We start from the raw sequence: 26,652 nt of genomic DNA, 5'->3' as shown, positions 1-26,652 counted from the left end.
CAGAATGCTAAATGATGATAGGGAAAGTTCAGTATTTACACAAAGATAGCATTGTTAATATCTGATAGCATAATTTCCTGTGTACTTATGGTTTAAAACCACTGTCTGAAACGTTAGGAAAGCCTTTTAAAATAAATCTTCAGACTATTCCATCAAAAATACACAGACGGCAGAGAAGATCCGAGGCGAGGGCTGCGTGCAGATGCATGCGTGTGTCCCTTAAATAACTCATTGCAGAAACACTTTAGAAAAATCACTTCTTTGGGGGAAGAAGAGCAAGAAGAATACGTGGCCACAGAGTGAAAAAGGTTATCTTTCAGGTGAATCACATTTAAATGGAAGTATCAAAATATTTCTATTTGATGACATTCTCACAGTTTACAGTTATTGACATTTTTAAGTGAATGTTAAATATTCATATTATTAACAAAGATTCTCCTTCACATTGACATCTGTTTACATTTTTGCAAGACCTCTTTTGCATCAATTGTTTTGCCATTAATGAGGAATGTAAATGGGAAAATTAGAATCAGCAACAGCTTTCAGTCCCATCTTAATCATAGAATTTAATAAAGATTTAACTGTTCTAACCATACAGAGTTTTTACCACCAAAATAATTCTTAAAATACCGAAATTAGATCACCTATTTTAAAAAAGATATTTAAGTGACATTTTAATTAATCAGGCTGTACAGGAGCAGCACATTTTAACAAAGCCAAATGACACCACATTTCCGATCAATTTTTTTCAAATATTAGATACAACTAAAAATTTGGAACGAGTCCATTCACCACCACCCAAAATAAAATGAGATAATTCACACAAACTAACTCATCTCAAACCTTACCCTGTTAGAAAATGCAATATATACTGCAATGTAGTCTTAATATGCATAAATTTTATAGAAGGGTGCTATGCACAGTATGAAATTCTCTGCACACAACCTCATCTCAACTTGTCACCATTCAGCACAACCTTACAAAAAGCCTAAGATATAAAATATACTTAAAGCAGCTATCTTAAATATGATTTAATGCGTATCACCTTGGCAGCTGATCGCTTCTGTTCCCAGTTTAACACGCTGTTGAATCTGATTGTAGAGTTGCAGTATCCCTTTTAAGAACTATTAAAAAAATCCCTGAATAAAACAGAAGCCAGCCTGCGACTTCCCATGAGTTTCAGTAAAGTACTATATACAGGGGTATAATAACCACCCAAACTCACTTGATACAGAATAAAATCTAAGATAGATACTGGGGCACGATGCATTAATGCATGAAAATACACATTTTAAGGTTTTGCCATTTAAAAAGTAGAACCAATGAATTGTTAGCAGTTCAAAGAATACTGCAACTGTAACGCTTACAAACCCACAGAGTTTGAAAACTGATTCCAACAGCTCTAATTCACTGGGTTCAGCTTGGAAATAATGCAAAATAACATCAGCAGTTTTAAGAAGGTCTTGCAAATTTAGAAAAAGAAAACTGAAAGAAAGGTAAGAACGCGTATCTAAAATAAAGCAGGAGCACAATAAGGACAATCAAAATTCCAAAAGCCCATATTAAAAAAATTAAGCTTGGAATGCACTGGCTTCCAGCGGTTTACAAAAAAAATAAAAACAAAAAGAGACTTTTAAAATCTGTAATATCTTGACCTATTTTTAAGTGACAATTTTTATTACAGTTGAGAAAAATGGTTTTATAGCTGCATAAGTTTCCATTTCACTAAAATAGTGCCAACAAAAATAAGTTTGCATAGAAAAACAAAATTTCAAATTGCCACTGGCTACATGCTTAAAATGGGAAATGCAGGTATTGTAACATAAACATAGTGCAAACCATGGCAGTTCACGGTGATTCTGACTGCCGCAGGTCAGGAAACAGACCATAGTATACCCAGTTATCACAGTTTCTGGTCTTTTATTAAATCCTTTGCCAAGTAGAAGCAATGCCTGTGTGCAGACCCATGGTATGCCTGCTGCTGTTGATTAACGTAGTTTGAGATCATCACCACTTCCTAGGTTAGATCCAGGACTAGGGTCTTGCTGTCTTCTTGCCTGCAATAATAAACACATAGTTAGGACCAAAAAAGCGATTTGGAAATTATCAGTTTAGTTATTTTCTTAAATGCATTAACATGACTAAGATTGTAACCAATCCAAAGGCAGAACCTTCACATTTCAAGCAGTAAAAATATCACAGAATCAGAAAATAGTTTTAATTGGAAGGGACCTTAAAGTCCATCCAGTTCCAATCCCCCCGTCATGGGCAGGAACACCTCCCACTGGCTCAGGGGCTCCAAGCCCCATCCAACCTGGCCCTGAACACCTCCAGGGATGGGGCAGCCACCACTGCTCTGGGCAATCTGGGCCAGGGCCTCCCTACCCTCATTGTGAAGAAATGCATTCATTTTTAACACCAAAATGACTCTTTTTCCCCCCTCTCAGTTCAGTTAACCTTTCGAGCCAACAAGAAACTTTGAGGGGGGCTGCATCCCCTCTCTGCAGAGACACAGAGCTCCGCTGCTGCCCCCCTTTCAGCCACGGGGCAGGCAAGGCTGGCAGGCTCAGAGCGAGGGCGCGCAAGCAAATGTGAGCTCTTGGACCTCGCCTCGGAGGCTCTCCTGCAGCCAAGCTTCTCAGCTCAGAGTCTCTCCTGCAGCCAAGTTCAAAGGCTTCTCAGCATCACTTTAACAATCAGCAAGAGACTTCCACAAGTTAGGCAACAGTTTTGTGCATCTCCTTCCAAAACGCAGCTCTTCCCTGTGAAGTTCCCTTCTGTTAACCTTTGCTGAGACTGTGCTCAGAATCAAGATTTTGGGGAGAAAGGCTATAATGCAAGAATGCAGAGTACATGACACCATTTACAAATTAATCTCCCCTTGGTATTTTAATGTGGCAAACATTTACTTTAGCTCTTTCTGGAATAAAGAGATTTATAACACAGTAACACACTAGCACAGTTTATAGTATAAATTGACATACATTTTAATTGTAACACTTCTCAAAAGTCAAGTTGGGGGTTTATTGCAGCATATACTTTTTCCTTCGGTGCACCTGTAAAGTTATCAGCAATAGAAAACAGAACTCTCATACTTAGGACTGTGCCCCTGTATTAAGAATGAATGTAACATCTGTTCTTTCTTTAAATGAACGCTTCTGTTAAACAGTTTGAGTTGATGGCAATGAAAGATGGTCAGTCATAGTGAGAGACACTGCTGTCGACTTTCTTGACCTTGCACCCACACAGGCTGCATTCCAGTAGCGCACACAAATGCTGCAGGGTAAATGCTTAAACACATTTATGCACCAATTTTAAAGCAATACTTTGATTCAGGGGATATCTAACATATGCTGCTGTTTCAAGACATTTATTTATCATTCAGCGCAATATTTACAGTGTGGATAGCTGGCACCTTGGGCAACTATTGTGTAACCCAAACAGTATCAGGGCCACGCGCTCAGACGGTGGAAAGCGTCACTACACAAGCACTACAGCACTCTTAGTTTCACCAGCTGCAATAACCTGCCACGCTCTGTGCTTAAAAAAAAGTGCAAAAAATGCAAAACAAGTGGCTGCTTCCATCCTTTGAAAAGCTTCTCATTTGGTTGAACTACAACTACCTGAAAGTAGGTTGTGGAGAGGAGGGAGCTGGGCTCTTCTCCCAAGTGACAGGGGACAGGACGAGAGGGAATGGCCTCAAGCTCCACCAGGGGAGGTTCAGGCTGAACATTAGGAAAAAATTTTCACAGAAAGGGTCATTGGGCACTGGCAGAGGCTGCCCAGGGAGGGGGTTGAGTCACCTTCCCTGGGGGTGTTTAAGGGATGGGTGGATGAGGCGCTGAGGGACATGGTTTAGCGATTGATAGGAATGGTTGGACTCGATCCAGTGGGTCTCTTCCAACCTGGTGATTCTATGATTCTATGAACAGACCTGATGCAGGCAGTTGTATCACTGAAATGCGCAGTTAAGGCAATTATTGTGTTTACAAGATAACAGTGAACAGTATGAGTGCTGAGCTGTGATACGATGCTGAACTGCGAGACGAGCGCTGCTCTGTGGTGTTCCACGAGCGCTGCTCTGTGGTGTTCCCCGCGCTCTGAGTCACAGTTACTGACACAGAGGAAGCCTTCCCGTCAGCGTGACAGTCACCCCGGCTCGCAGCCTGCTGCTCCTTCGCTCCCACACCCAACAGCGAGCGAGCAGCCTGCCAGCTCCCAAACCCTCTGGCACACGCTGCCAACACCGATTTAGACTTTTCTCTGCCTCTTCACTTCTTCCTCCCTTATCTGCCGTTCTTCTCATCTACCTAATTTTACGCTCCCAGTATAACTGGTTAGCTTCACCCGCAGAGAAGTGCTGCTTCCTTCTCCTATTTAAATGTGGATTTAAAGTTATGGTTTCCTTCACATGCAATGATCCCATTGTGATGCACAACGAGTTCATTCCATAAAACGCTCTCGTAACCAGCATGTTTCCAGAGAAGACAATTCCCACCTGCATCTTCTCCAGTGGCTGAATCACCATTACTATTTCGGAAACACCCTCTATTTTAAATATTTAAATATTTTAAATATCCCAGTTGCTACCTACTACACTTGTCTATCCAGGACTGTCGGGGGCTGCATTTTAGATATTTAGGGGCCAGATGATGGTCTTGCTCTGTTCTATCTGCACTGGTCATACTCTGACTGCAGGAAACAATCTGCTTTTCCTACATGCAGGAGAACTCTGAGCATGACAACGGCGTCACTTTTGGTGCAGAAACCCACAGATTTCTCAGTAATCTTTCTGAGGAATCGCATTAAAACAGCTGCAATCACATACAGCGCTGAAAATGTGAGTGGTAAAGGGTGTATTCTTTTCAAGCCCTGAAGCAGCTTTTACAAAACGCCCTCTCCATTGAGACACAGACTTTTGGGAGGTGGCTTTTAATTGAGATTTTTACATCATTTCTAAAAGCCAGATCATTTGGCTTTTGACAGTCAAGAACATTCTGGAAGAGTCAATGAAGGAAAACCCACACTTTTTTTTTTTCGTTCTTCAACAGAAAAGTAAACTCTGCTATAAATATTTTTCTTAATACAAAATATTGTTCAGCAAGTCTAAACAGATACTTCCACGTTAATTTAAGAGCTGTACGAAGACTAACAAAAGGATAACAGTTCCACTTTGCCTACTTTTCTCCTGCTGAACAGACTGTCACAGGATTTATTCTGGTTTTTACTGCTGCCTCTTTTATCTCAAAGGAGAAAAAGGCATGTGATGTTGTTAAGAATTAGCAGAATCTTACTTGTGCCTATCTAGCCACCAATTTTTTATTCGATATACATTTTCACACTTACCTAGAAAAAAACAGGAGTTAATTGCTGCTGTACTACTGCTCTAAAAGCAGAGTTTCTTCGTCAGAAAACAAATCACATGCACAGCAATTTTATTGTCAAATTTCAGTGAAGACTCCAAGGTACAAGCATATGGTTGCATTTATACTTTGCCTAAAGTGGCCTTTTCTTTCAAATCATATGGAAGAATTCAGGATTCGTGGCCTCATTGCTACTTGTAGAGTTTGCAGAAGCCACGACTGAACAACTACCAGATTTGCCCTTTCAAACAATGTGCAAAAGGCATGACAAATTACCCTGAAACGTACCAAAAGTAGTCATTACAATAAATTACACTAGTATATGTGGATGAAGGTGTAATCTTGCATTTCACTACATGGGGATTTACACAAGCAACGGCAGCATATTGGAATGACAGCTCTGTCTCACTCAGACACTCCCCTGTACTTGAGCTATATTGCTATGCAGGGATTCATACACGTGAAACACTTATTCTATCAGTCACCACCCTGTCTTGGTGCACGTGCATGGTATGTGGCAACTACAGTTGTGCTGTCCGTGCAAAAAAACGTGTGAAAGCACCACATACGTATGTATCTAAAAGACAGGAGAAATCCCCTTGTACATAGACAGCAAGAACACTGTAGAGCATCAGGTATTGGGTGATATTTTCGGTCGCTGACAATGGGCTTTCACAAGAAATGCCACAAGATCCTTAACACTGACTCTCAGGAGGAGTGTGACTACCAGCAGAGCAGCATCTGCTAGCTCTCCTCAGCCTATTACAGGAAGCTAAAAGTCCCTTTCATAGATGTAAAATGACAGTTTCCAGAATTCTCTCAATTTGAGGTCTCATATACTCCACACAGCCAATCAATCCTCTAAATTGCAGTATTTGCAGTAATTTGTGAAATGCATACTTTACAATGCCATGCAGAAGCATGAGAATTGCTCTCAGTGAATAATGACCTCAGCTTCTTAAAGATTAAGGAGACCTGCTTCAATTAAGAAAGATGTATCCCTCTTTGCCATTGGGAAATGGAATACTCTACCATGAGTCATGAAACGAGTCATGAAAAAGCTGTAGTTATTCATCTTATCTCAGGGTATTTCATTTTTTCAGTCAAATGCCAATTTTAAGTTTGAGGGAGCACTACTTCCAACATTATCAATCTGCAATTTAGTGAAATGACAACAAATATTTTCTTGCCAGAAACGCTCACAAATAGTAAACACCACAGTTGTAATTTTCCTAAAAATGAAGTTATTTTAGCCAACACTGCTGGTTTTCTTCCAACCATCTTGAAATTGAATAGTTAATGCAATCGACACATAGGGAGTTTCAATACCCAGAAATACTTTGTGCTCAGCTTTCAGCACACGAAGCCATGCAAATCTTCTGCAATACGGAAGGAATTATAACTGGCTACAAGCCACGTAAAACCTCTAACACTGGAGACTGTATGACGACCAACTGGAAGAATTGCAGGAACGTATCTGACAAAAAACATTTCAAAGCCTCCTATAACATCTACGCTAGATTTATTTGTGCTGAACTCATAATGCTAATACCGTGGGGTAAAAAATTACTAAAAATAATTTTGACTTGAAGGCAAACAAATGCAAAATGTATTGCCTGCAACGCTCTTACACCTTTTCTCTCTTCAACCCTGTAATCTCTGAGCGCTTCCCAAGCCTAAACAGAGGCTAACTGGCATGGGCTGAAAGTTGTATCAAGACAATGAGGCGGTCATATCTCTATTATATTCATTTTCTCCTTAATAAACTAAGATAGCTTGAAGTCATCAATTCTTTAATTTGTGACTCTTTTGTACAGGGATCATGTTGGAGCATTTACATCTCTTACTGGGGCACTTAAGTAAAACGGATCTAAGGATAATGGCAATTAAGGAAGGAGGCACACAAACGGTTCCTCCAGCAGCCAAGACTATCAAACACCATCCTCCTCCTCCTCCAGCCACTCAGTCCTGACCCACGCTGCAGCTGGTGACACTTTCAACAGTGCCAATAAAGCTCCTTAAGCTGGCTTTGAGAAGGCATCTGTAACTACCCCCTTCCTGTGCATGTTCAGAGGCCTCCGACAGAACCCAAGGAAACCAACGCCTTTTACCGCATGAGTTCATCAGGAACAGATAATGTGGTCCCACCGCGTGGTTTACATGACAGTTCTGAGAAAGCAGAACCAGGAGAGTTGGAGAACACTTAAAAAGGACGGTTGCCATGAAGACGACCCTTTCAGTGAATCACTTAGAAAAGCAGCAGGCAAAGTTAGGACCTCTGAACACTAGGCAGTAAAGTTAAGAAAACTGCAATATGCGCTGCATATATAACTTGGGACATTGGTGAAGAGGAGGGAAGGAAAAGGGAGATAATTTGAAGAGGGGCTGTTACAAAGATTAGTCAAAATGAAGTCTACCCATGGACAATTCCACTGCAATTCTTTAATTGCATTCTGGCAACTCCATTCTCTGCTGAAACAGAGAGAGCAGATGCATAATGTGCCTTGGCATCCGTCACCTATAATTTACTAAATAACTGAAAAATCAGGCTATGTTATGAAAAACTAAACAGTGAACATTTGGATTCTCTTAGGACGACTCAACTTCCTGAAAAGGATTAAAAAACAAACCTGAGAGCACACTGCAGATACTTCTCTAAAGAAAAGCATACAACTGCAGGACCAAAAATAAAAGCCCAAACGGCAAAATCCTGAAACAGAGAGAGCAATCCTCAGCAAAATGCCCAGTTACAATCAAGCACACCTCCACATCGGTCCTGCTAACTGAGGCAGACCCACATCAAGAACAGCAAACTGAAAGCTCTGCTCCGAGCTGCTGGTTACTAACAAACTCCCCTGTAGAGATCTGAACATGGTTAAAATGCTGGCCATGCCCCCACCTCAATTACCCGTACTCAATAGAAGATCAGGGGCAGGGAAACTCAGCCTTCTCAGAGTTAAAGTCAGCAAAACCAGGCCACTACAACATCAGAAGAGTGACAGCTTATATATAATAAAACTTCTTTGGTCACAGCTGTAGCCTGATGAAGCACCCTGTGGGCTTTCAGGCCACTAGGACCTTGAAGACAGACTCTCTCTCAGTCTTCACTTCTCAGCACCGTTTTAGCTACAGCAGCAAAGGGGCCCCATCACCATCACTACCTCCTGCACCTGAACGCTGCTGGCAGGAGGGCAGGGGGTGGGATTTTTAGCTGTACTCACCAGAAATGTGGTATCAGCATGAGGCTTTCCAGCCCAGATCTACTCTCTGGAGTTGCTTTGTTTGCTCACTTGTTAACATTCGTTTTGCAGCCACCTTTCCTTTTCCTTTGAGCCTAGGAAGTAGCAGCCTTGGTCTTCCTTAATTAATATGTCAAGCACCACTCAAATTACGTGAATAATGGAAAACTGTCTCTCAAATCTGTGAGAGATCTGGATGTTAGACTAGAGTCATTGTGCAACAATTAACGCTATGAACTCTATACCTGATGCTCTTTTTTAATTCCTACATCCATTTTCATTGCCCTTTAAGCTCACTGAAAGTCAAAATCAACAATTTTCTTGACAAAGGCCATTGAGAAAAATAATTTAACACCTATCTCCATCAAGATTTCATTTCAAGCTTCCTAGAAACAGAGTGCTTCACTAAAAACACAGGTTATGTGTTGAGTCTGCTCTACCCTACTGGCTGCTTGAGAGCTACAGAGCACAACGGGGCCAAGCAGCACAATTTGCTTACCAGCTCCTGATGTACTCTCTTGCCTGAAATCATTGCAATGGCTGCATCTTTGTTTAAAAGCTCCAGATTCTGATACTCCACACTGGCAACCTGACTAAGATAACAGTAAACCAAGAAAGGAGGCAGCATGACAACAGAGTACACTCTTAAGAACAGAGTACAGACTGAAATTTACTGTTTTAGGAAAACTTCCTATCCAAGGGAAAAAAAGCTTGAAATGCTCCCTTTTAGAAAGTATTGTTTAAAGGCTGGTGTAAAGGTTATAAATTTATAATTAATATTGATTGCCTTCAGACAGTATTCCTCCGTTGCTCAGCCCCTTTCTAACCTTCATTGACTGAAAGAAGATGCTTATATTACAGTATTCCCTGATTTGCAAGATTGATTTCCTCTGAACTACAGTCAGCATTGATTCTGTACAGCACAAATTGTTTTTTCTGATATATGCATTCCATGGCACTTTTACAGATACCAGCCATTTCAAGTTCTTGTGAAACAACAGTCATAACGCTACTAGCCTATTTGTACTACACTTGCATTGTAGAACCTTTGAAACAACGCGTATTCACACACCTACTATAAAGCTTTTTTCTAAATTATGTTGTATTCATCCTGAATATAAGCAAATTATATATATGCTCATTATATATATGCTTATCTACACACACAAGCACATAAAAAGTCTGGTCTATCCAGTGCATATGAAGAATTAACAGTTTTGATTTCTTTCACCTCCAAAAGGCTGTGTTAAAAGTTGTACTATTTTTATATCATTGTCAGTTTGGAGAGTACACACAATAAACAGTAAATAAATTCAAAGGACTTTATTGAAACATACTGTATTTTCTTCTGAAGCAAGTTAGACTTGACAAAAATACTTCTAATTAGAGCATTTATTTACACTATTAGTTTCAACTTAAGTTACTTTTTTTTTTTTTTTAAGAAAAAAAGAACTTCACTGTCTAGAACCCTGCAAGAACAGGAAAGTGAGTCCTACTACTCAGTTTTGTTTCAATCATGAACTGTTGACATTTCTGTAGCAAAATCCTGTTTTCTAAGAGTTAACAGCTTCAGCACAATTAAATGAAATAAATCTCTCCCATTTTAACTCGAATCCTAACAGCAAAAATGTATAGGAGCATAAGGCAGTATTGAGTATTTGATGCTTCAGTAAATTCTTACTCCAGCAGTTTTAAGGTGGGGGGCAGGCTGGTAATTTGTATTGAGACAGATTTCTAGTGGCAGAAAGAAAAGTTTCAGAATAGGGTTTTTTCACCAAACGAAGGTTTTTAAAACAGGAATTTCATGCAGTTTCCTAATATGGCTCTGCCTAGCGATTAATGCAATTTATATTTAGCACAAGACCACAAACAGGCAGATTGCTAGACAAGACTGTTTCAGGGAAGAGCAAACCACTCCATTTCTTTACTCACGGTGTTGCTAAAATAAAGAGCATGACAGCAACATGGGAAATGAACACAAAATGGAAGAATATGACATTTCAGAAATGCTGGCTGAACAAATTGCACTGGAAAACTGAGAAGAGATCCAACTCACCCCTATGTAAAGCAATCAGTAGAACATCTTTAGCTAAGCTCCAGCCTAACAGTACGCGCACACAAACGGATCACATCAGTTTTGAAGTTACAGTTTGCCTATGCAAAACAAAAACCCTATAGGCACACAACACACAATACAGCCTCTTCTTTTTACCCATCTCCTTGCTAGAAATCCACTGGTTTGTACCTTCTACTCCAGCAAATTGCTGTCAGGAGGTACTTGCTCCTTGCTTTTCTGGGCTGGACACAGGCTATTACTTTTGGATATGTTCTAATTTCATCAACTAGGGGCTGTTCAAATCTCTCAAAGCCATCCTGGACAATGTAATGCATTTTGCACCACGCTACTGTGGCTAAAACACTGAACAAACAGCAGAAGCTTTTACTGGAAGATTCAAGCACATCTAAAGAGCAACTTCACAATAATTTCTGCAGAACACTTCTTATTTTGACACTGAACTCTGGCGATTCACACCAAACCTGTATTAACTAGGAGAAAACAAAGCACCTGACTTCAATCTCCTCACTCTTTTTTTTTTTTTTTTTCACTTGGCAAAGAGAAACATACAAATTCTTCAAGTTCATATACCTGTTCCACAGCACCAGTTTCAGAATAACAAGTAACAGCCTCAGACCAAGTTCCTTGTGGTGTGGTACTTGCTCATGGAAAGAGAACTTTGTCTTCGACTGGTATTAAACTATTAAAAAGTGCTAGTTAGCCAAGTACCTCAGTGCTCCTAAAGTTATGAGGCTTCATGTAATCCCTTATTTTTACAGTAGTCTTTAACTGGAGATAACATCTTCCTTCACGCGTATCGCCAAACATTTACTGTCTCAGCATTCCGATGTTTTTGTTAAAGTGAAAGTCATTGAAATATATAATTAAATTTGAAGGCATTAATTAAAAACACACACTCGCTTCAAAAGCATCTTTGAAACAAAAGAATCCTGAACAGTGAGGCAGGGTGTGCACTATCCGATGTGACCAAGCTACACGACAGGAAAACCCAGAAGCTTCTGAAAGTGTGTTACAAATAACAGCATGATGTTCAACTCAGAGACACTTAAAAGCTTCAGTGAAAATTCCTAAACTTGCTCACATCCTATTTACATTAGAGGAAAGCCATAATTGCACAGAAGTGTGATCACTTCTGGAAATTCCAGCACAACCTACTAACCACTACTGATTCTGCCCTCAGCTGCAAAGATGATGTTCACTGAAATACGGATCTGTTGTGCTAATGAAGTCATCAGTGCAAAGGGTAGAGTATGATGAAAGGAAGGCAAACAAACCTGACAGCCATCCGAGGGGCTTTTTTTATTGGCTGGTTGTTTTTTTTCAGGATACTTACGAAAAGAAAATTAGTAGAGGGATTATTCCTAAGCTGTTACTGCACTTGCTACTCCCCCCTCCCTTCAAAGTACCTCACCTCTAACATCCAACTGCCATATGCAAACAATTTTAACTGTTTTCAACAGCCTCCGCTGATCACTCCTAGGCAAGGATATACCACTTTGTTTTTACAGTCTACAGGGAGACTTAGAACAGGGAATCTTTTCTATACGGAAAGCTGTATAAATAAAGAACTGGATCTGATCATTTTCATATGCTGCCAGGCTTTAGATGGATAAGTGTTTCCAAAGAGCTGGCGCCCCTGTTTTGAATAGGAGTGGGTGGAATATTGCAGGATTCCCCTTTCCTCCCTCAGCTGAAGCTGAATCTGGTCTCTATTAAAGGCATTTCAGCTGTAATTCTACTGTCTGAAATACCCCGATTTTATAGGGTTGCAATTCCCAAAACAATCATTAACACTGAGGAAATCCTCTTCCAGGTCTGGCAATTCAGAGTTTTACTGTCCATGCCAGGCTTAGCAGGAACAAAGAATCTTCATTAGCAATGATAAAAGGCGTAGATATTGTATTAAAAAACTGTGCTGAAGAGATCTCTATGGTCATGCAGTGTACTTACAGAAAATCTCACTCAGCATGCTTAGAATGCACCTTTTCTAGCTGCCCTATAAAAAACTCCAAGTACCATCTCTATAGCATGACCAAATATACTATTTGACCTACTAAAGTTACACAAACAGCATGCAACACCATTTGGACCAACATTTTTATAGCTGTCAGCCATGCAACCCTCAGAAGGGTACAACTGATGAACAGTTTCCAAATTGACTGAGCATATAAGCAAAGGAAAACCCAACATAGACCATAAACACAACAAACATGGGAATGCACATTTATGCATCACTTTCTGTTGAGAATTCTACATGATGATCATAAGCACCTCATGTAAGTGCTTACTGATTAACCTTCACTTGACCCTGTTCAAATGCTGCATTAGAACACAGCTGAAATGAAAGTCAGGAAAGAATGAATGGTGTGAAAATGCAACGACTTAGCAAAGCATTAAGTCTATCTCTACTCTCTTCCCTGCTTTTACCCTATAGATCCTGATTTTATGCAGTGGTAAGATCCAGAGTGCCAAAGCTCATCTGTAAACACCTCAGATGTGGCCAGCACACCTTCCCCAAAATACACAAATGAAAACTGAAATATAAAAACCAGTTTTAGAACTACAGGTAATTACGGCAAGGATATCTTGGTTATACATATTAAACATGTACGGTAATAAAGAAGCATGCATAACAATATATAGCAATTATTAAAAACCTGTATTTGATATCACGAATTTGAAGTATCTTTCACAATGGTTTTCATTCCACTTAAACATATGTCAAGTCAGTAATTTTTCCATTTCTTCCTTTCTGCAGGTGAGCTATGTCAGTGGTTTAGTTGGGACAATGACCATTGTTGTTTTAAGAGAAAATAGGTACTGGCAGCTAATAAGGACATATAATTTACTAACAACTGCCTGTTGTCTTATTAAAAGCATGAGTTTTCTCAGAAGTTATTAAATCCAGCTCCTGCAGCTGGCCAGGGATGCTGCTCTTTGTGTCTCAGTGTCACAAGTTTTGATGTCTGTTATGAAGCCCCAGATGCTCGATATTACCTCAATCTCACTGCTAATTGAAAGAGTTTTTGCACATACTAGCTGCAAATAAGTGTTTTCTACACTTGGAAGAAAGAGTAAGCCTCACATAACTCCAGCAGTTCTTCCAGGAAGTCTCATGTTTTTAACCCTCAGCATTCAGTAAGCACACGGATTCTTCTCTGTAGTAACAAGAGTGGGGAAGCAAGGCACAGTGAAGTTAAGTAAAACAGGAAAAGCTTGAAGTAAGTTGAGGCTAAGGACTAAAGGCTGGGCTTCAAGTTCCTACTGTGTTGTTAAAATTAAGGCAAGCTGCCACAGAACTTTTTGAATAGTTTTAAGTTAATTCTACCTTCCTCTCAAACTGAACATACAAGCAGGTTCTAGCCGTGCTCTGACTGCAACAGAACAATTCAGGTGATCCAGCAGTAATGAGGCCGCCAAGAAAAGGATTTTGCCTTTGCTACAGCTGTCATTGTACCTAGCAACATCAGAGTTGCACATCAGTCATCTCTTCGAAGTGAGAGATACTATTCTCTGCATCTGCCTTTTCCCTGTCATTCTCATGCTCTGCCTTCCAATTGTACTCAGAAGGGAAAGAAGTCAGTCTAATCATCTCAATTATCACTAAGGATGCCAGAAGAAACATAGGTTAGCAAGAACAACTGAATTTGCCGAAAACCTGAGAAGCAGCAGATAGATTGCAGTTACCAGTAAAGTCAGGCCATGCTGATGAAGTGAGAAATATGAAACAGAGTTAGTAAGTGACAGAAATTTGAAGTGTCTCTGTTTTCTCTGCCTGACCTACAGACTGACTTAACTTGCCATCTCTCCTTATGCATTACTCGTCCTCTTACAGCTCTTGCCTTTCTGACATCTCAGAGCAGCTGGTTTCCATTCCCTTTCCTGGCTCCTCTTTTCCTGATCCCACTAATTTCTGCTCTCATCAAGGAGGAAAAAGATTCAAGACTGTGGGGCCCTAAAGAAGCAAAGAACAAGATAGGGGAACTGCACCACTGAAATAGAGGAGTAAGACTCCTTGCCAGTAAGAAAAGAGTGAGAGGAAAATAAAACTAGCCTGTGCAAGAACACAGACTGTGGGATCTCATTAAATTCACTGGTAATGCTTCCCACAACATGGGACAGCGAGCTACAAAATTACGTGCCCACAGCCTCCTAAGCCTTTCCTGCATTCATGAGAAAAGCATGGGACACAAGATCCCTCTCTCTGCTGCTCAAGTATCCTTTGAGAGAGAGATGGCAGCTCCATGAAGACATGTACCCTTACAGCTTAAGTAACCACAGAAAAGACCATCTACAGAAAGGAAAAAAGGCTAAAATCAGAGAATTCTGATCAACAGTTCAAAATCTTGAAATTAATTTTACAATAGTTAAAACCAATGCATTTTGCAATTTTTACGACAACATCAAACAGCAAACAAAATACACAACATTGCACAAACAGACAAACAAATGGAAACAATCTAAAGTTTTGGGAAAGTACTAACCAGTTACTGACAGCAGCTGTGAAACCCTCACCTCCATTTCCTCCCGATGAGACCTGTCTCTATCCTCAAACTCACGAGTTCTTCGTCGAGCTTCTTCAAAGGCTTGTTGTGCCAAAGCATCCTCCTGCTACCAAACCAGATGACAGAGTGACAAAACAGGCTACCCTCCTTTCTACCAGATAAGATTTCTTTAAATATTAGAGATCACCTGGCAGCAAACAAAAGTCCTACAGGTTCTGCTACAACACAGATGAGCTCCAGCAAATGCCAATAACGGTTAATGAAATAATACTCACCTTTACCACTGCAGTAGAGAGAACCAAAGCTGCAGAGCTACTACTAAAACACACTTTCAAAGGAGAACTGCTTTTCTGAAGTAGTTTAAAATGCTGCTTTTTTTTAACAGCTAGGAATTCTCTAAAGTTACATGAAAGAGGCAATATGTTTTATTCTCCTTATAAAAGCTAATTATGAACACAATATTCACAAGTATATCTAGACAGAGTTCATTAGCATCATTATATACATAATGGTAATTTAATTCTCTTTTGTTTTAAAGAAGTATTATCTAAATTAAACCAAATAAATCCTCCATTTTATCAAAAGCTGACGAAGGTGCATCTGTAAAAACACTCATAACCATTATTCGTTATTTAAATTACTTACATTTAGATGCATAAGGAAGTGCAAAGCAGTTCATTTGAAGCACACTAATTTGAACACATTCCCACACAATGCAGGAGAAACCTGCAGGTTTTCAACAGCCCCATTGTTTACTTTCAACAATGGCTTATGCACAGGAACAGATGTAATAAATTAATGCTCAAAAAGAGACAGCGCCTTCAAATCATATTTTCTATTAGAAGAAGGTTTTAAATAAAGTGTTATTAAAATGTAAGCCAGTGTTAATTGGATTACAAATTATTATTCTTAAAGAGACCTTCTGGTAGGTATTTTGCTCAGAATGAAATTAGATGGCTGTTCCCCAGTCTCAATGTTCAGAAAGGAGTCAAGTCTAAAGAGGTTACACAAAACAGTAAGGAATTAACGGTGTTGCTTCTCCCTCCTCATAACTCCTCAGCTACAATTACTACTAACTCTGCTTATGATTCCCACACATATACAAATGCTATTTTCAAGTTGATAGATTTAAAAGAAGAAAATCGTAACCTTAACTGTAGAGGACAAAAACACACCAAGAACCAAACTCAATCTTAATATACCAAGGGATTAAGTGCATAAATTTTTTAATTTAAGATAAAGCATCTCTCGTCTGAGAGAATGTTAAATTGCCTTTTTTGCCATCGGCACAATCGTGGACCCTGGGGCTGCTTGGTGAAGTGATGTGAGTGGGTGCCCCTTGTGGCTTAACACAGTTAAATACAAACATCTGTCAGTCAGCAGCTCCCGCAGCCAGCTCCCCAGAAACCCATCTCAAAAGGCAATGTTTAAACCTGCCAGTAAGATAACATTTTAACACTACTTACTATTTTTAAGCATAGAATTTGGCCCCTTGTAGCTATCTTAATGCTCGTGCAATGCATAGAACCAAGGCCAGACAGTGGAAACTAAGTTTGTTCTTAATAATGCAAAAGGATGGAGATAAAATAAACGAGCTTGCCTCCCAGATGACTACAGAAAAGCCATCTTATTTCCAGTTTACAAAAGGTATGTATGTCTTTATTAACTCTTTAACAGACTTGAAAGTGTCTTTGAGATACAAAAGCATTTTTTTAATAAAATATTTTTGCATTTTGTCATCATTTAAAGTGGTCATGAAATAAGAGGGTAACATAGCCTCAGTCAGAATATTTTAAAGAAATGGTCATTACCTAAAGAAACTAAAGCAGAAATTCATAGGAAAAGAATCAGTATGTTGACATCCAGAATTAACACATGTTGACAGCTGAAACACTGACTAATGTAGGACTGAAAAAGGAGGGGAGGAAAAGCATGAGAACTTAAGTAAAAAACCTAAAGTCTGGTCTACTGCTTATTTATTATAATAGAAATTTGAAAATGTCTCAGGATCTTGTACAACAGGAATTTAACAAATGTTTTTCCAAATGTCACTCAAATCTACTAACTATAAACCTGGGGAATATGAGACCAAATCATTTATCCATCTTAGTTTTAATCAATAAAAATGCTCCTGTATGAAGCTACTAAGAAAGGAGAAGGATAAACAAAACATAAGGCATATCAACACAAGAACAGAACAAAAATGCCTCAACCCAGAAAGAAAAAAAAAGTAAAAAGAGAAGCTGACACAGCTCCATTCTCATATGTATTCTTCTTAACAGCCTGAGATCTTGTGAGAACAATCATTCCTACCTACGGAGTCTACAGAGCAAGAGTGCTCCATCACAGAGGATATACAGAAGTACTGAAGACAGAAACAGTCTTTTAGTGACACTCAAGATAAATATCAAAACCAGAGACATTTCAGCCCCGCACAGGGAAGATATTTAAACCCATATATAGAGTTTTATGTGTGTCAGTCCACAGAAGACTGAAGCAGCAGCTGAATCAGGACCTCCAGTAGTGAAAAGTGAGACTGTTTAGTAGCAGGACACAAGCAGGCTGTGAATTAAATAGAAAGAACACTGGTTTAAAAGTTACAATTGAAGTACTTCATTGTTATGCACGTAGTTTTACTTTCTACAATATGTTTTGAGCTGGTGAAGAATAGTATAATATCCCAAGCGTGGCAGAAAAAAAAAAATTATCTGATCCCAGTATTAGTCAGATGTAAGTGGTAAGAGACAGGAAAATGCAAGAGCATTCCGTATGTGTAAGACAAGCCTTCCAGCAAACAGGAGCGAGGGGTGCCTATGGGGGTGTGTGAATGCCAACAGAGCCTCTTATTGCAAAAGACAGCAGGTAAAACACAGGCGATGCACTGCCTAGTATGAGGCACTTAAATCCACTCTGACATCAGTGTTTTTCGGGGAGCAAAGTCAGCAGTTCGGTCAACTGCCACTAGTAATATTAAAATACTTTTTAAAAAGGAAGCAAAGTGACAGATACAGGAAAAAGGAAACTGAAGAACGTAAAAGATTGCCTAAATATTTATAATACTAATGAATATAAGGGTGCAGCTACTTCTCCGTGACTGTATAGCACCCAGGAACTCTTAGGCACTACTACTGTGGCAAATAAGATGACCAAAGACCTCCTTGTAATCACCGTTCTCGGCACAAACCAAAACCATATTGCGCACCCTTAATTGAGTACAACCCTATCTCAGTAGATCCGCACTGTGTAATGCCTCCAGCTCAGCACCCTGTCCTCAAACTCAAGAAAGCACTCGCACCTGAGAGCATGCATACATCCCCTCAAAAAAACCCAAAACCTGAATAAACCACGTGCTCAGGGCACAAACACTTTTTGAAGACAGCAAAAAGGAATTCTTGAGGAGTAGTTAAAAAGAAAAATTGAGCCCACGGCTCACCTGACCACTTTTTTTTTTTTTTTGGAAGGGCGTCCACTTTTTTCAAGAACTATGCAGTTTTGGAAAACAGTGATGCTGTCTCCTTCTGAGTGAACATTCAATTGGACTCCTCTCAGTTCAGAAGCTATTCATAACTTAGTGCTATGAATCAAACTAAACGGAGATCCAGAACCTTGTGATTTACCTTGCACAGACCTCAAAGGCCGACATCTGCCCTTTCCCTGTAAGCCGTTATAGCCTAAAGGATTTCTAACCAATGGAGGCTACAACAGTGAGTCTCCTCCCGAAGAAACGCTGCTGCAATGCTGCTACAGGAGCTTCGCAAGCTCAGGATGCCAACACTCAGCTTTGGAAGAAGTGAATGCCACAGCAAAGCACAGCATGCAAGTAAAAGCTTGGGTTTGTGGCTTTTCCCATGGATTAAACAAAAGGTAGCAGGACTATTGTCCTCATAATCCCTCTTTCCAAGCATCCAGAAGAAGGGAGGGCTGCAAGTATCTCAAAGACGCTGTTTTGAACAAAGCATTTCTATTTAACCCAGAACCTAGTCACAGTAACATGATGTCAATAATGTGCAAACCAGTTTCTTAAGTTAGAGAAAGGCAAGGCACCACAAAGCTTGCCATGTCTCCATATAAAAGGTGATTTGGATACTTCCAGCTCTTGACCAGAAATGAATTAATCAATATGCCCTTCAGTTCTGCACACCTGGAACAGAGGAGTGCTCTTGGCATTCAGATGGAATCAAAGTGTCCCTACTTGTTGCGCAGTGACCAACTGTGGCTGCAGAGTGACTAGAAGAGAAACCCCGAGGAAGCGAGGCCCGAGAACGACAGGCACACCGGGGAAAGAGAAAATGCATCCTTACATAAATTGGTTCCAGTGCACAACTGGCAGAAGCAAACTCCAAAGGGCACAAATGGAAAGTAAAGGTTATTTGGAAAAAGCTTGTTTGAATTTTAAGTTTTTGCAAAAATCACTCGCATGCATGACAGACATGAGGTGTAACAAAGCAAGACAAAGGGAATCACCAGTGTTACACAAACCACTTCAATTATTCAAGAGTGAGTTGCTTTGGGTCCCCGAGTTTAACGGAACAAAAGGAAGGAGATAAAGAAAGCTTCAATTTCATTATGCTATCAAGATTAAAAAGACAGAGCTACCATTTAGGACACACTGAGCAGGGGTTCAGAGTGAATTACTCAGTCTTCTAGAAAAGTTAGGGGAAGTCGTGATGGTCTTGGGTGTAAGAAGAGGTCTTTGCAGAGAAGTTAGGAGAAAATGGCTGTAACAGAATAATTTGATGGAATACCAATACAGAATTTGGTGAGGGGGGAAAAAAAAGGCTGCAGGAAATTGTTTGCCCTTCTTTTCTCTGCATGCTTAACAAACCCTTGCATTCAGAAGTGCTTTGGACCATGCCTTCACACACTTCTAACATTTTGTAATTATCAAATTAAAGAAATGAACTGCTGAGTTCACCACAAGACAGATTTTAAGTCACTACTCTGGTTACTGATGTCACTACATCCTATTCACTATCCACTGCAGAGACTGGTGATCCATTTGGCAGCCCACACAAACATCGTGCAGCAGCTTTCCATAACAGTTGAGCAGCTTTGTCACCCAGTCACATCTCAAAACCAAAGATCAGTCTCAAGTCTGACTAAATTAAGGAACCTTACAGCTGTGTAAGTGAACCTTACAGCCAGGATACGCACTTAAAAAGTCATTTCCTCTGTGTTTACTTCGTTCTTGTGTGTCCAAAGACTCAGCTGTTAGACAGCCCCTTTGGTGATAGGAAGTAGGTAGATAGGAAGTTAAGTTCTCAAAAGCTGCCAAGCCTTAACAGAACAGTCTACTGCTGTTAGAGGTCAAATGAAAAATAACTCATTCACCCTCTCCCCCCTACAGAATAAAACAAAAATCTACTTCAAATAACCCCACCTACAACAGCTAGAATAACCTGTCAGTTAAACAGTTAAGTTACAGACAGATTTTCAAATTCTGTAAGATTTACTACTCTGTAGCACAGCAACATTGCTAAATCACCCACCAAATTGTAAACTACAGATGATTCCTGCCTTTAATACTTTGATCTAATCAAAATACCAGTTTAGCTACAACCACTACCTTGAACTTGTATACTGTAAGTTTTCCTTGGAATTTGTACTCAAAGTGAGGGCAGAAAGCAAAGAAATTAGAATGCGTAATCACTCCCTGACTGTGTGTTCCCTTCCAGAAGGACAAATGTCTCAGGCACAGCAGCTATGGGTGGAATGTCTTACCTGTGCTCGCTCTTCATCAAATTCCAGGCAGCCCATACCATCCAGTCTCTGTAGATCTATCCAGCCTTTCCAGATTACGCAGACACCATTGAGAATCATAGGTGCCTTCAAGTACACCTGAAATAAAAGCAGTACACACGCTATTAGTTTGAAAGCATTTACCCACATGCCCGTGTAATGAAAATACTGATGCAGGAAGATTCTGCGTGTATTCTTAGAAGAACATTCAAACCAGCTGGTAACACGAAACTCTAGTTAACAGCTTCTCCTGCCTCCTTTCCAAGAACTCATTTTAATCAAGCCAGTGTGGTAACTTTTGTCTACTGTACTGGATGGAATAAATTTAAGCTGTGTTCTCATTTTATTAACTGGCATGTACCAGGATTTGGTTAGATTCTGTTACTGCTTTCAGTTAAAGTAACTTTTTCTTGTCAGCTTACCTTCGTGTCACAAAAAAAAAAGCGGCATCCTGCCAGACAGGGAGGATCTTTCACAGCACATTTAAATGGTTATCAAGCACAGGCTTTCCTACTCCCAGGAAGCACCATATTTTACCCCAGTAAATGAGTACATGAGCTCTTTCAAAGAGCAAGCACCAGTTTCAGTCCTCCTCAGATTCACAAGCTACTCAAAGTCCAGTAAAATACACTGTATATACACACCATGCTGAAAAGAAGAACGTCTTCCTGTGTCTATTCTAGCATTTGTGAAAGGCTTTTCAAAAGAAGCACCACCAGACGATCAAACCCCATCTATCGCATCAACACACACTGCCCTGAGCTGCAGCAAGGAATACTGCACGAGCTTAAGGCTCTACATCTAGATCACAGCATACAGTGATTTGAAGCTGAAGTATTCCCCCTTCTAAAGGCTAGAGATTAATCTCCACACAGGAAATTTAAAAAGAAGCAAATACGACACTATGTGAGTTTGATGCTTTAATGACATAATGACATCAGCCTTAAAAAAATCCAAACAGCAGTAAATACTACCTAAATTGTAAAAAAAAAAAAAACAAAAAACAAACCAACAACAAAACAAAAACAGAAATCAACTTTCAGTAGTTATTTCAAGTCAAAACCCCTCGTGGAACAGACTGAATCACCAGAGAGGCAAAGCCAACATCCACTTCAGACTTAAAGACTGCCTCGACATTCAAACTCCTGCGAGTCTTTGCAGTCTTCAGGAGCGACCCAGCGAGGTAGGGGAATTTTAACACAGCACCTCCTCTAATAGTTCTAAATCCATCCTCTGACAAATCCTCACGGCATAACTGATGTTTAGTGCTGTAGTGCATTCCAAAGAGCCCCGACTGTGCCTACTTGCTCAGTTCCACGCTTATCAGCTAAGGTCACTCGAGCAGAAAAAGAAAACGCACAGTGGTACAGGACGTGCAGAAGGAAGGCAAGTCTTCCTTACACAAAGACTTTCCTACTAAAATTAAGCACTACACAACATGAAAAGCAATCCATAAGCTGAAGAAAAGGAAGAAATAACATGAAATCAATTGACAAACAAGTTATGTTCATTTGACAAAGAAAATACATATTTGGTCTGAGCTTGATTTCTGCAACTTATCACACTTCAGTATGAGGTCACGCTGGATATTAGGAAAAAATTTTTCACGGGAAAGGTCACTGGGCACTGGCAGAGGCTGCCCAGGGAGGTGGTTGAGTCACCTTCCCTGGAAGTGTTTAAGGGATGGGTGGACAAGGTGCTGAGGGACATGGTTTAGTGTTTGATAGGAATGGTTGGACTCGATGACCTAGTGGGTCTTTTCCAACCTGGTGATTCTATGATTCTATGTTCCAGAAATTTTAATCAGTATGATATACCATAGGTCAATAATTAAGAAATAAAGGTAAGCTGAAGCATATCTTCTCTTGAATCAGCTTTCCTACTGCAGAGTCTCAGCTGAGAAGAGGACAGACTGGTTTGCTGCCTTTGCATTCACAGAACTAGCTATGCAAGTCATCACACCTATGTCTTCTGCGATGACAGCACATCATGCAGGGTGCAGACATACCAGCCAACAGCACTCAGAGGTGTCAGAACCAGCATGAGTAAGACGTGGACTACCAGGAAACCACCTCCCACAGCCCTCATTTCAAGATTAATCATTTCAAAATATGAAATACAACACTACTGCCTTTCAGCACAGTCTTCACTCATTCATCACACAAGAAAACAAAGTATGCACTATCAACCTAACAGATGCATTTAAGTAGTTTAGAATCAGAAGTCATTCTTCTAATGCAGAATAATTCAAAAGCAAAAAAAAAAAAAGCAAGCAGCATAACATAACTATGGGTCTGTGAAGACAAAACAGTCTGTAGTCTAATGCTAATCACTTTTTGCAGAAGAAAACAAGCAGTTTGCTTGTCTTCCTTTAGGGTTTACCTTTCACCTAGCCTCTCCTGTCCTTCTGGCCCACAACAAAAGCCTGGGACATCTAATGTTACACAGAACAATGCACGGGTGACAAAATCCAGCCTTTCAAGTTTCCCAGAATGACAGTATTTTTTATTTGTTGTCTTGACAAGGAATATTACACTGCCACTGCCTTGCTTCAGCACTGCTCAACAGCCTTGGTCACAACAGCGACTGCTGCATCACACGCAAACTTCAGAGCTCAGCACAAGCAGCAGACAGCTCCGATGCTACGGCAAGAGCTCAGTACTTCAAATGAAACACCTCACACATCACCTGGAAGCCTGAGCAGTGCCGGAGATTCCATGAAAGTCTTCGGAAGCCAATGGGGAAAAGGGAAACAAGTCGAGAGCATCAATGTGATTACCGATGCCCACTATCTGCCCTAAGCACACTGACCAACAGCTGAGCAGCTGACAACAGCCTGGAAACCACCAGCACGCAGCCTGACCTTTTGAGATAAAGCATTCTGCTCCTGAATCAGAGCCCTCAAAGCCTTACACCACTGGATTTGGACGTCTTGAAAACTCAGATAATAAACATTTTTTACCTCTGAAAGGATTAATTCCTTTGCAAGATATTCGAGTTCTGAAATTCCTATACAATCATTCAAATTTAGTATAATTCATATTGAAACCACACGTGTGATTGCAGGAACTCTTCTCTAATTAAAACACACAGTAAAGCACACTGGTGCTTCTTCCTTTATTTTAGAGAAAGCAATTTAGACTCCTTTTCCCCCTCTCCTCTTTCTGGAGAATGGAAACCACCTAAGGCTGTAGCCAAAACCGTTTAACCACATATTTCCTTCTTTTCAGATAAAGCCATGCTGGTTCCCTTTCAATTTCCGAACTTAACAGACTTATTAATAAATTATCCCTCCTGTCTATAGGCACACGATCTGTTGCGGCAGCTCAAAATCCATCTCAAAATTGACTTCCAGAAATCTCTATTCTGAAAGCTGCCTTCAGATTGTCACAGTAAGACAGCAAAGGCAAAAGCCACATTATTTCTATGAAGACCCAAACTTCCCCCCGTTACTACTGAGCTGTTGAATTTGATTAAACGTAGATAAAAGGATGTTTTTGTTAGAATAACTTTCAAGGTTTTGTAGTAGATTAACTGCGTTTATAGAACCCATAATGCTGGGTGCTTTTCATTATAGCTGGAAATCAGTCTTGCGAAACTCGGGACACTGAGGTGAAAAGTGCTAGAGAGCAATAGAAAGACAGAGAGGTTGGAAGTCTGGCAATTTCCAATTCCATATTCAGTGGGGGAATTTAGAAATTTAGAAGAATCACCATTATAGGGACACACAAGAGGAAAAGATGTATTATACAGCCGCCTCCTTTTAGAGTACAGCCCATCCTGTGCATCAACTACGTAGGGCTTTTCTGACAGGGACAGCAGATAGTTGTGTAACTGACTTAAGCATTATTGAACACACATTGAAGGAGGAGAATTAAGATGTCCCTCATTTTCCAGCCTCATTTTCCACACTGCCACAGCCAAAGCTAATTAGTTTGTTAGATTCTGAGACCTAGGCAAATGGTCACATACTGAGATCTGCAACTTTTACAAGCTTAGGCCAGCAGAATTTTTGTTCAGGCAGCTGTCATGCAAAAGTTTAATTTCACATCAAACTACATCTGCTGTTTCAAACTCCTACTAAAAATCAAAGAAGCATTAGAATTTTTTGAATGGGAGAATTAGACGCATTAGCATTGGAAACAAGCTTTTCGTGTTAGAACAAGTATTCTGTTTGCTGACACAAGAGTAAACACCCTTATCTGGTGGCAGATGATCTGGATGAAGGATGAACAGCACCATAAACTGGAGAAGGGGCTGCCCAAATATATCAGGCTCTAAGTCACTGAGCTGTGTTTGTGTTTTCTTGGCCTATGAGCCAGCATGATCTCAAAGACCTCCGCACCACCTTCAATATACAGTGAATCTCACCTTCTTTTTTATACTCTTCCAACTTATCTGTTACTTCTTTTCATCTGCATTTAAATGAGTAACCCTCTCCTCCAACTCCAACTAACTGGGAGTTAGCTTTGTTGTTGAAAGTAGGCAGGGACTTGGCTCCTGCAACACGGTTCGTTCATGTTTTAAAAACCAAACTTAATTTGACTATAGTGAAGCTGGCAGAGGACAATTCTCAATGACTTAAAAAAGCTGCTTTACTTGAGCACAAGATGCCAAACCTCAGTTTCATATCCTATTTTAGTCCTCTAGTAAATCCTTATCTCACAACATGAGGGTATTTAACCGATGTGCTACAGATACGCTATCTGTACGCTCCATCCACACATCCTGCAGTTACAGAAAATGTTCCTTCTCCCTACAGCAACCAAGCCATTTCCTCCCCCAGAGCCTGCAGACGGTTCTCACCGCCCACTGCCTAATGAATCAGCACGCTCACAGCAGCCACTGTCACACAGGACCAACCTCATCCCCCCAGGAAACACCAGTCCCCAGTGAAGTGGCGCGGTCCCTTCGTTTCTGTTTTCATTTTCCCAGCACAGTGGAGCAAAACACGTTCTCTCACAGAGCCTCAGTTCTGACTCACCATCTGCCTCATCGCACACACGTCCTGCCATTCATAACTGTTCACACAAGCTGCCTCTCTCTCGGCTGAGCAGAGTACCTACATCCCAGTTTTGATCCCACCCTCCCCTGAATCATACCCCACTTTTAAATATTTAAACAGCAGTCTCCCCAGTGGTGACTTCATATCTGAAACACTGACCACTAAGAAAGAAAGCGTTGTAAATATTTACTGCCACTAAAAAAGATGTTAAATGAGTTAGGGCTAGCCTCATCGTTTCAGCTTCCAGTAACATAGTCTGCATACACCTCTGAGTAAATGGACACCACCTATTCAAAATGCTCTAATAGAAAATAATCTATTCATCTGTTTCCTTTAATAGAAATCTTAGAGGAACATAACTACACACCCCATCCCTGGAGGTGCTCAAGGCCAGGCTGGGGCTGTAAGCAGCCTGATCCAGTGGGAGGTGTCCCTGCCCAAGGCAGAAGGGTGGAACTGGATGATCTTTAAGGTCTCTTCCAGCCCAAACCATTCTATGATTCTATCATGCAATTCCACAAATAACATGTGATGCTCTCACTATACAGATTTGACAGGACTGTTTAGAAGGGTAAAGTTGAGTCAGTCCTCCCTCCCCAAATACCAGGACTCTCACTTGCGTATCGCAATCAGAGACAGGTTGCTAGCCTGGGTTTCAAAGAGGGGGTAAAGCATGACAGATGATGCAACCTATGAAAGGCAAAAAAAAAAAGGAAAAGGCTTT

The 26,652-nt window shown here is 40.3% G+C and overlaps 1 protein-coding gene across 4 annotated transcripts in view; it reads right to left on the bottom strand.

Annotated features, from left to right (window-relative positions):
- Positions 1 to 1,900: 1,900 nt before the first annotated feature.
- CBFB (core-binding factor subunit beta) overlaps positions 1,901 to 26,652 on the bottom strand; it is a 43,101-nt gene continuing 18,349 nt past the window's right edge. For 2 of the 4 annotated variants that reach the window (XM_069868163.1, XM_069868159.1), the window contains 3 exons: positions 20,906 to 21,022; positions 15,195 to 15,290; positions 1,901 to 2,057 (listed from right to left, as the gene is read on the bottom strand). In XM_069868163.1, coding sequence (XP_069724264.1) covers positions 1,989 to 2,057; positions 15,195 to 15,290; positions 20,906 to 21,022 — 282 coding nt within the window. In that variant the 3' untranslated portion in view covers positions 1,901 to 1,988. Of the gene's footprint in view, positions 2,058 to 15,163; positions 15,291 to 20,905; positions 21,023 to 26,652 lie in introns of all 4 variants that reach the window. The other 2 variants (XM_069868160.1, XM_069868161.1) reach the window with 2 other exon arrangements.

Source organism: Phaenicophaeus curvirostris, chromosome 14, assembly GCF_032191515.1.
Source record: "Phaenicophaeus curvirostris isolate KB17595 chromosome 14, BPBGC_Pcur_1.0, whole genome shotgun sequence".
NCBI lineage: Eukaryota > Metazoa > Chordata > Aves > Cuculiformes > Cuculidae > Phaenicophaeus > Phaenicophaeus curvirostris.
Note: the sequence above shows the minus strand (reverse complement) of the source record. Positions and strands in the feature narration are given on the sequence as shown.